Source organism: Corylus avellana, chromosome ca5 (genome assembly GCF_901000735.1).
Source record: "Corylus avellana chromosome ca5, CavTom2PMs-1.0".
Taxonomy (NCBI): domain Eukaryota; kingdom Viridiplantae; phylum Streptophyta; class Magnoliopsida; order Fagales; family Betulaceae; genus Corylus; species Corylus avellana.
In genome coordinates this window covers 11,211,212-11,220,299 of record NC_081545.1, presented here as the reverse complement: position 1 = coordinate 11,220,299, position 9,088 = coordinate 11,211,212, and the positions used below count along the sequence as shown (strand labels likewise).

Genomic DNA, 9,088 nt, shown 5'->3' with positions numbered 1-9,088 from the left:
ATGAGGTGATACATGGAGGATCCTTTGCCTCTCCGAAGGAGCTGCTTCTGCAAACGAGGGGGGCTCTCTTAGATTTCCAACAGGCCAATGAGACGCCAGTTTCGTCGGGGATACCAGCCAGGCCAGCTCAGGTGATGACCCCTCCGAATGGGTGGATTATTGCAAATTGGGACGCTTCGTTGGACAAGGACAGAGGACTAATTGGACTGGGAGTGCTACTGAGAGACCACAAAGGGAAGATGATTATGGCGAGAAGTCTCACACGACGGGGTTATCTTAGTGCTATAGATGCGGAAACAATGGCAGCCATTACTGCTGTCCAAATCTGCCGTACATGGGGTTTTGATAGCACGTTGTTTGTGGGTGATGCACAGCTGGTTGTGGAAGCAGTTCAACAGGGGGCGCGAGGTTGGAGTAGGCGGCACCCTCTTCTCGAAGACCTTCACCATCATCTGCGTGATTTGTCCCACTGGAAGATAGCATACAGTGGCAGGGAGGCTAATAGGCCAGCCCATGAGCTTGCAAGAATGGCTACTAAAAGTGTAATGGATGCTATGTGGGTTGTTGACCCGCCTCTCTGTATTCAGAACCTTCTGGTTCTTGAGGAAGCTGTTTTTGATGCTTGATTGGAAATGAAAGTAACACAGTTTATCAAAAAAAAAAAAAAAAAAAAAAACGTATTTTTCCTATCTGTTAAGAATCTATCAATTTGGTCAAATACCACACCACTATCCCTCTATGTGAGTACTTCATACACATTTGTGCTATTTTAACACCATACTTGACTTGTTTTATATATATAATGAGCCTTTAGCTCAAATGGTACCTTTTCCCTTTGTAACAAGGTGGTTGATGAGATTGTGGGCAGTGGTAGAGCCAGAGGAGGCGAGAGGGAGCAAACACCCTTTGGCTTGCCTAAAAAGAGTTTGCTTAAAATAGAGCAAAAAGCTAGCCTTCTTTTTCTTTTTCTTTTTTTTTTTTTTTACAATTTCTCTTTCTTTAAACTTTTTGAGGTACATAATCAACTTTTACACTTACTTATTTTTAGATTCACTATTTAATAATAAAATCATACATTTAAATTGCTTTTTTAATAAAAATAATTGTTGATGAATACATATAAAATATATAATTGTAGCTACCTAATATTATAGATAACAACAATAATTCTAATGACTAAATTAATGATAGGCATAAAAAAATAAATTTCAAATTACATTTATATATTTTAAACAATAAATAAAATTTGTTGAGTTATTTATTTATTTCGTTATTTATATTTTTTTAATATTTTTAATCAATTTTTATTCAACTTTATTTTTTAATCTTGTCCCATATGAACCAAAATCATTGATTGTGGGTTCATATCAAGTTTGTTAAACCATGCAATCACCTGATGTTCTTAATAATTTATTGAAAACACTTCACTTAAGACTCTTAATCTACTACGCATTCTGAGAAGATTCCCCCAAATTTTAAAAAATCTTAATTTTATCCCTTGAACTTTTAATTTGATGCAATATACTCCCTCCGTTAGATTTTAAACATTAAAAGTAATAAAATAACCTTTATATCTCCAACATTTTTTTTTTTTTTTTATAAAATTTCAAATTAAAAAAAATTGAAGTGCAATTTGATTATTTTAGTTATTTCCATTAAGGATTAATGGCTGAATATGATAGAGTGGGATTCAATTAAATCAAATTGAAAATTCATGGGATTAAATTGATAGTTTTTGAAATTTGGGAAGATCTTCTCAAAACGCGTGATAGTTCAGTGGGCTAAAATGAAGTTTTTCCTAATTTATTTGAAATATTTTTTATGTGAGGAAGTCACTGATAAATAATTAGATTCATATGGAATGCCAAACCAAAACAAAAATAAACACAGTTCTAAACACCAAATCGTCACTTCTACGTATTTCACTCACTATCACGAGCAAAAAAGCGTCTGTGTTTGGGCATAGAGGTTGACAAATCCATCAGAACAGAATTGTTAAACAAATTTTGATAAGAATGTGTTGCAGAAAACGGAAAATGGTGAGAAAGATTTAAAACCACTACTCTCAAGTCCCCTGCTTTTCAGTAAACCATATTTCAGGCCACATTTTTAACCTACAAATGATTAAATTCACGTTAAAACCACCAAAATAATTATCTACAATCCAAAAGGGAGGTATTATGAGAAAGTACCTCATAGTCAAAGTTCCATATGCTGATACCAAAGCATTAATTGAACTCTTGTGTTGATCAATTACTTGTTCATAGTTGAAGACAAGCAGAAGTTCCAGAATATGGAGCCCGTTGACATGAAAGCGACACGAGCTTGAAGAGGCACAACCCTGTAAAGATGTCATATGTATGGTCAAGGCATGTTGAGCTAGATCTTCCAATCACCGATGTACTAATTTATCGTAATAATGGAGAGAGAAGTAGGTGCTAGAGTACTACTTTGAAAAAATGTTCGTCATGGGCCAAAACAAATATAAGAAAAGAGTAATGCTACTTAGTAGATTATTATATAACTATCATATAACTAGATGACGTGTTAGTAAAAATCAGCCATTTTTTGTTTACAAGTGCTGATCTAAAGGCTAATTTTCACTGTCACATTATCAAGTTGTATGAAATCGTATAACAGTCTACTAAATAACATTACTTATATGAAAATTATATATACCAGTGTGTTTCATGTTTCAATTCATTGTACTCAGTTTTTAGTTTCAACTTCCAGTTAAAGTTAAGTCACTTCTGAAGTTGTATCAACTAGTAGAGCATCTGCATTGGGGAAGTAATAAACTCCCCTAGTTGGTAATATAGCGGTCAAAATCTTTCCTCTCCAAGTTGAACCTCAGCAACTTTGGAAGTAAATCAGAAAATCCAAATTCAAGAATGAGCTTTATTCAAACCTTTTGAACAAGAACATGTTGGCTTACTGGATGTGGATCAAATGTCTTTTGCGTCTATACATTCTCCCAAAATCTTTTTTAAGAACACAAAGAAGTAATTCTGTTGTTTACGACTTCTAAACGCACAGCTTAAAGATTTCAAATCATGAGTACTTAATAGATGAGGGAAATAAAACAGAACAGATGTAAACGTGTACCAGAAATTCAATGCACTGACAGGGATCCAGAATCTAAATCCTGCATAAAATAAAAAGGGAAAATCAAATTGCATGAAATTTGGACCTCATCATCAAGCCAAGATAAAGACGAAGTCAAAGATCTTTTTCTACCAAAAAGCAATGTCGGAAGAGCATCTCTTTGGTACTTGTCTGGAAGCTGTGAGAGCTTCCCTTGCCATAAGTTGTTCCATGCAAAAACAACAGCAATCACACATGGACCAAGCACAATTTGGTTTAGTAGCACCTGCAAGTAAATGAAACTATAAAGAATTTTCCCTTCATTTTCCAATTAACTTATATTAATCAAAATGCTGCTTGTTGAAAAGTGAAATTCAAAGGAAGTATACCTTCAGCACTAGATTCTGCGCCGTTTGCTTCGGCAACGAATGATCAAGATACTGATACCACGCATAAGAACCAGGACCATATAAAAGAAACCCATAAGAAGTCATCCGCAGGGCACGGAGCCAATCATGGTCTGAAAGGAGGGTCCGCATTACATCCTAAGGGAAAGTTTTTGGTTAAAGATGAAACTCAGAATAGCCCTAAGCACTGACTAGATACAGAGGGAACATAGGAAGAAACCATCTCAACATGTCATAGAGAAGGCTTTCAACCACATAAAAACATAATTTGCAAACTAGAAATGAAGATTATGTCATATTTGAAAACTTCTTCAGCAAATGCAACTACTATTAACAGGGTACCAGGCTGATAGGTCAAGCTACCAAAACCAAGAACCAGCCCTTGTTCCAGTAGGTTTGATAACTATTCTAGGACCAGACAATCAGAGGCCATGAAGGATGGATGTACATAAGGAATACGGATACAACACAGTAAAGACATGCCAGCATGAAAAATCAAGTAAAAATCAGAACCCCATTTTGTATCTGTGTGTGGAAGGGGCCATGACACCTCCAAAGTTTTTTTTTTTTTAAAAAAAGCATCAAGATGTTTTAAGCCCAAGGAGTTTTTGTGAATTTTTTGCATATATCTATGCCCAAGTTGACTAGATATACTTTCGAATACTCCTCTTTAGTTTGGAGATAATATTTATAGATAAATAATCCTGTTTGAATATTTTTCTTCCATATAATGTTTGAATTTTATTTCTAATAGAATTATTTCATTAGTTCCCCCCGGCACCAAAAAAAAAAAAAAAAATCCCTGCAATAAAGTCATCAATCACACTAGAAGTGTCAAAACCTATGTCATGAACCTTTCTTACACCACTAATTCTAACTCAAACGCTTAGCTTTCTACGTTCAGAACAGTTTAAACAGGAAAAATAATTTGCATTTTTGAGCAATTAAACAGAGCATAGAATAGTTATTTGCTGAAACACCAAAGAAAAGGTAATTTAGAGAACTTTTAGCTACCAACAGCAAGGAAAATTTGAAAAAACAATGACATCAATAGATTCAACGCCTCAAAATTCATAAAATTGTAACCGAAAACAGCATAACAAAAAAAAAAAAGAAAAGAAAAAACCCAGAAGACGCAGCAACAAATTTCTCTACTTTTAACGACATTTTCCTAAGCAGCCGAAGGGTCAGATAAACGCTTCCAGTGGCAAACAAACAGATGAAAACAAAACATAACTCTCACAATATTCAAACTTTACATTCCCCACATTTTCCCAGCAACCAAACATAGCATTAAAAAAAAAAAAACAGGCACCAAAAAAATACAAAAAAGCGAAAAAAAAAAAAAAAAAATGTCAGTGCTTGTCTGACCTTAGAGAATCCATCAGGATCAGAGAGAGACTGTTCATGGTTCAAAGCTTTTGCTTTTCTCCAACGCTCTGTGAGCTGAGCGATTGTGTCGCCGGATAGAGCGAGTGAGCCAGCTATGAGGGCTTGCTTCAAGGGGAACCGCAAACCGGCTCCGCTGGTTGCTTCCACGGAATCGGAGGATTTGGATTTGGATCCGTCTTTTGCTCTTCGCCGGAAGGGATAGTTTAAGTTCCAGAGGCCGCCAAGGCCACCGCCCAAAGCGTCCATCTCTGAAACCAGTAGAATTACAAAAACGTAGGGCGTTCATCCAATCACTTTATTCGTCCGCCCTTTGTATCGTGGAAAAGACCAAAAAATAAAAATAAAATAAACTTTTTTATTTTTTTAAAGTAAAATAAACCCAAACTACAAAATTATCAATATCTTCCAAACAGTTAATTCTGTAAAATGTCTTCCAAACTACAAAAAGAAAATTACAAATATCACCCCAAAGACAAAAATACCATTAATAAAAGAGAAATACTTGGCTTATATTTTTTTCATCTCATCTTACAAATCAATCAGTAGATTTATAGACATATGTGGATCTAACACAAGTCAATGGTATACCCTATATCTATTAAATTTGTAAGATAATACAGAAGAAATATAAACAATTTTCTTTTGTAATTAAGGATAAATTTGAAATTTTAGAAAAGTTTCACGGGTATAAAATATCACTTTACCTTTTTTGCCGTTTAATTTAACCCCAATCTCTAACGGAGGGGAGTAATTGAAAAAAATCAAAAGATCGACATACAGAAGTAAGAACTTTTAAACTTGGTGGGTCTTTGCTAAATGACATTTTTGGGCGCACAAAGCTCCTTCATGAAGATCATCTTCATTTTGCTGAGTTGTAATGACCCTGCAACCACACGCCCCAAATTATAACAAGGGCGGGCGCACAGGATGCTACATTGAGCGTCTCATTTACATACACTCATCATATCAGAGTGCATTAACTCGCAAAGAAAACATCTAAACATTGAACACGTGCGCCGGGGGGGTGGGGGGGGGAAGATGCCTTCCACAAAGCTCCTTCAGGAACATCATCTTCATTATGCTAAATTGTAATGACCCTACAACCACATGCCCCAAATTATAACAAGGGCAGGTGCACAGGATACTACATTGAACATCTCCTTTACATACACTCATCATATCGGAGTGAATTAACTCGCAAATAAAACATCTAAACATTGAACACCGCATAACACACTGAGTTAACAAGTAACTTTTATATTTATAAACATTTATTTTGCATATTTACATATCTTAAACATTGGCTATACAAAAGTGCCATAGGCGGCACAAAGCCAAAATACATCTTAAATGTTGATAAACATAACAAAAATGGTCCATAACCAAAAGGTAAATACATTGTAAATGTTAAAATATTTGGGGAAATGCTAGGTGTTTTTTTATTGTTCTCCTTTACCTACAACCACACGCCCCAAATTATAACAAGGGCGGACGCCCAGGATACTACACTGAACATCTCCTTTACATACTCTCATCATATCGGAGTGCATTAACTCGCAAAGAAAACATCTAAACATTGAACACCGCATAACACACTGAGTTAACAAGTAACTTTTATATTTATAAACATTTATTTTGTATATTTACATATCTTAAACACTGGCTATACAAAAGTGCCATAGGTGGCACAAAGCGAAAATACATCTTAAATGTTGATAAACGTAACAAAAATGGTCCATAACCAAAAGGTAAATACATTGTAAATGTTAAAATATTTGGGGAAATGCTAGGTGTTCTTTTAGTGTTCTCCTAGTGTCCTCCCAACTGTGATGTGACTTTTAAAATCACCAATAGATTAAAAGTAAAAAATGATAATCTTAAATTCTGCAGTAATTTTAAAAGGTACATCACAGTTAGGAGGATACCATGACTCCATGAGAACATTAGAAGAATACTTAGTATTTTCCAAACATTTGACTGACACAAAATACATGCAGCATCCTGTGGCCTCAATTATAGTAGCCTAAGTATGAGGCTTACGGATCCTCGTTGATACCTTCAACACTTGCAACAACAAAATATATATAATTGTGGGGCTACAATTGATAGCACAATTATCATATGCCATGTAATTTTTCGCACATTTCATGACAAAGTTCGAATTGCTCCCTGGCAAAGTACATCCCATGCAAATCCCAATCTTTCAAGAAAATCATAGTACAGTCTATATAACAACTTTTCCAAGTTTCCACTTTCCTTTCAACAATTCTTTTCGTGCGGAGGGTAGAAAAGTAAAGTCGAGAGAAATAGGGAAATCGAGTGGGCAGCGAGAAGAGATGGATAGATGGGGGCATAGAGGAGGCAGAAAAGGGAAGCCAACGGTCTTCTACAGGCTTCATAACTATAAAAAGAGTCACTAGCCACATTGTCATCATCGTAAGTCTCTTCATATCCATGGTTACTCTCCCTTTCTTGGAATTGCTTAATTTTGGGAACTCCAAGATGAATCCATAATCTACAATATCTAAAGCTTTTATATACAAGAGTTATATGATATTTTAGACGAAAAATTCCTAAAAAATGAAATTTTTTATTTAAATGAAGAATTGTTTAAGCATACCGGCCATTGAAAGGTTTGATGGCTCTTGGCTAACTTGAGTTTTGGTTAAGGTAAAGCCTCCTCATAGTTAAGTTTTTGTTATAAACATCTATCCATAAATTTCTAAGAGTTTTTTTAATGGCAAAACTCATGTCTAATCAAGCATAAAAGTTGTATTTAAATTTAATTTAGTTAAAGTGAAGAGTTGTTTAAGCATGGTGACCTTGGAAACATTTGATAGCTTATGACTAACGTAAATTTTGGTTAAGGTCATATCTCATGACTGTTGAGATTTTACTATAGTCATCCAAGAATTTTTAAGAGTTATTTTTTTAATAGCAAAATTCGTCTCTAATCGAGCATGAAAGTTGTTGAATTTATTTAAGGAAATAGCTGTTTAAACATGGTGATCTTGGAAACGTTTGATGGGCGTAAATTTTGATTAAAGTCAAGTCTGGTGACTCTTGAGTTTTTAATAAACATATATAAAGCTTAAATGAATTTATGCAAATAAGTTTATAGTGGTATACAAGATGCTCATGATTGAAGGGAAGATCAAGATGGCATTGATCCATTTTTGTAGTTTTTGTTAGGGGAAGCTTCACTTACATCTCCTAAAATGTCACGCATTTTGCAAAGACCCCCTCAAAGTTCAAAAAATTTCACTTTGGTGTATCGATTTTTTGATTTTTTCCAATTACCCTCCTCCATTAAAATTTTCTATTAAATCCTAACGGAAGGATGTGAAATCCCTAAAATGCCCTCATTTTAAAAAAAATTCTAGAAATTCCAGAAGGTCATTGGGTCCCCATTGTGGGTCACCAAGGTGACCAGCGATGCCGTGGGTCACAAGACCCAATGGAGGGTCACCAAGGTGACCTGCGTGGGACTTATGTAGTGACCCAAATAATTAACTAAGTTAAGATAGCTTAGTTAGAGGGTTATTTAGACTTTTGGGTCACTAAGGATAGTTGGGGAGTCATTTTGGAAATTTTGGACTTTTTGGCCGAACGCTCATGTGGGACCACACGAGCGCTCATCTGCAAACAGCACACGAATGCTTGTGTAGGGACCAGCTAAGCATACGTTAAATTTTGGTTGACTATTGGATATTGCTCGAGTATACGAGTGCAACCCTAAAACCGTTGTGTAAACAGTACGCGAACGTTCGGCACTGTAGTACCGGGCACTCGTTGCACTGCAGGCCTGCTCCTACAGTACTCTTAGCTTTTCTACGCAATAAATACCCCCCTCCCACGCCCTTACCAGCCCATTCTACCCTCTGAGTCCTAGAGAGACCCTGATTGAGTGTTGTTGTGAGCTTTTGAGAGTTTTCCTTGGTGTTTTTGGAGAGGAATGAGGAACCACTGAGTGCTCGGCACTATATTATATGTGTTAATTTTTTAGGGTTTATCTTTTTTGATTGTTTTTTAATTATTTTTATTTTTTAGGACATGTGGCGCTAAATTGGCATTTTTTTTAGGACATATAGCATCAAATATTTTTAGGACATGTGGCATTTTTTTAGGGTGACACGTGGCAATCCGTTAGTTTATGCTAACAAAATGTGAGGGAAGTACTAAATTGGTCTTTTTCCATAAGTCGT

At 35.4% G+C, this 9,088-nt stretch overlaps 1 protein-coding gene across 1 annotated transcript; it reads right to left on the bottom strand.

Moving 5' to 3' along the window:
- Positions 1 to 1,901: 1,901 nt before the first annotated feature.
- LOC132182368 (protein SYM1-like) lies at positions 1,902 to 5,168 on the bottom strand. Its single transcript, XM_059595597.1, has 6 exons — positions 4,863 to 5,168; positions 3,474 to 3,629; positions 3,238 to 3,370; positions 3,106 to 3,145; positions 2,193 to 2,341; positions 1,902 to 2,114 (listed from the first exon to the last, which is right to left on the bottom strand). Exons 1-5 carry the CDS (start codon positions 5,127 to 5,129, stop codon positions 2,254 to 2,256), a joined length of 684 nt encoding a protein of 227 aa, XP_059451580.1. The 5' UTR covers positions 5,130 to 5,168; the 3' UTR covers positions 1,902 to 2,114; positions 2,193 to 2,253.
- Between the last annotated feature and the right edge of the window lie 3,920 nt (positions 5,169 to 9,088).

What these genes read in the sequence shown, in the direction of transcription:
- LOC132182368 (XM_059595597.1), bottom strand. Translation starts at nt 5,129, where the DNA reads ATGGACGCTTTGGGCGGTGGCCTTGGCGGCCTCTGGAACTTAAACTAT. An exon ending in CGCAGAATCTAGTGCTGAAG is followed by an intron (nt 3,371 to 3,473) that starts GTATACTTCCTT and finishes ATTTACTTGCAG; the next exon opens with GTGCTACTAAACCAAATTGT. An exon ending in TCTTCCGACATTGCTTTTTG is followed by an intron (nt 3,146 to 3,237) that starts GTAGAAAAAGAT and finishes TATTTTATGCAG; the next exon opens with GATTTAGATTCTGGATCCCT.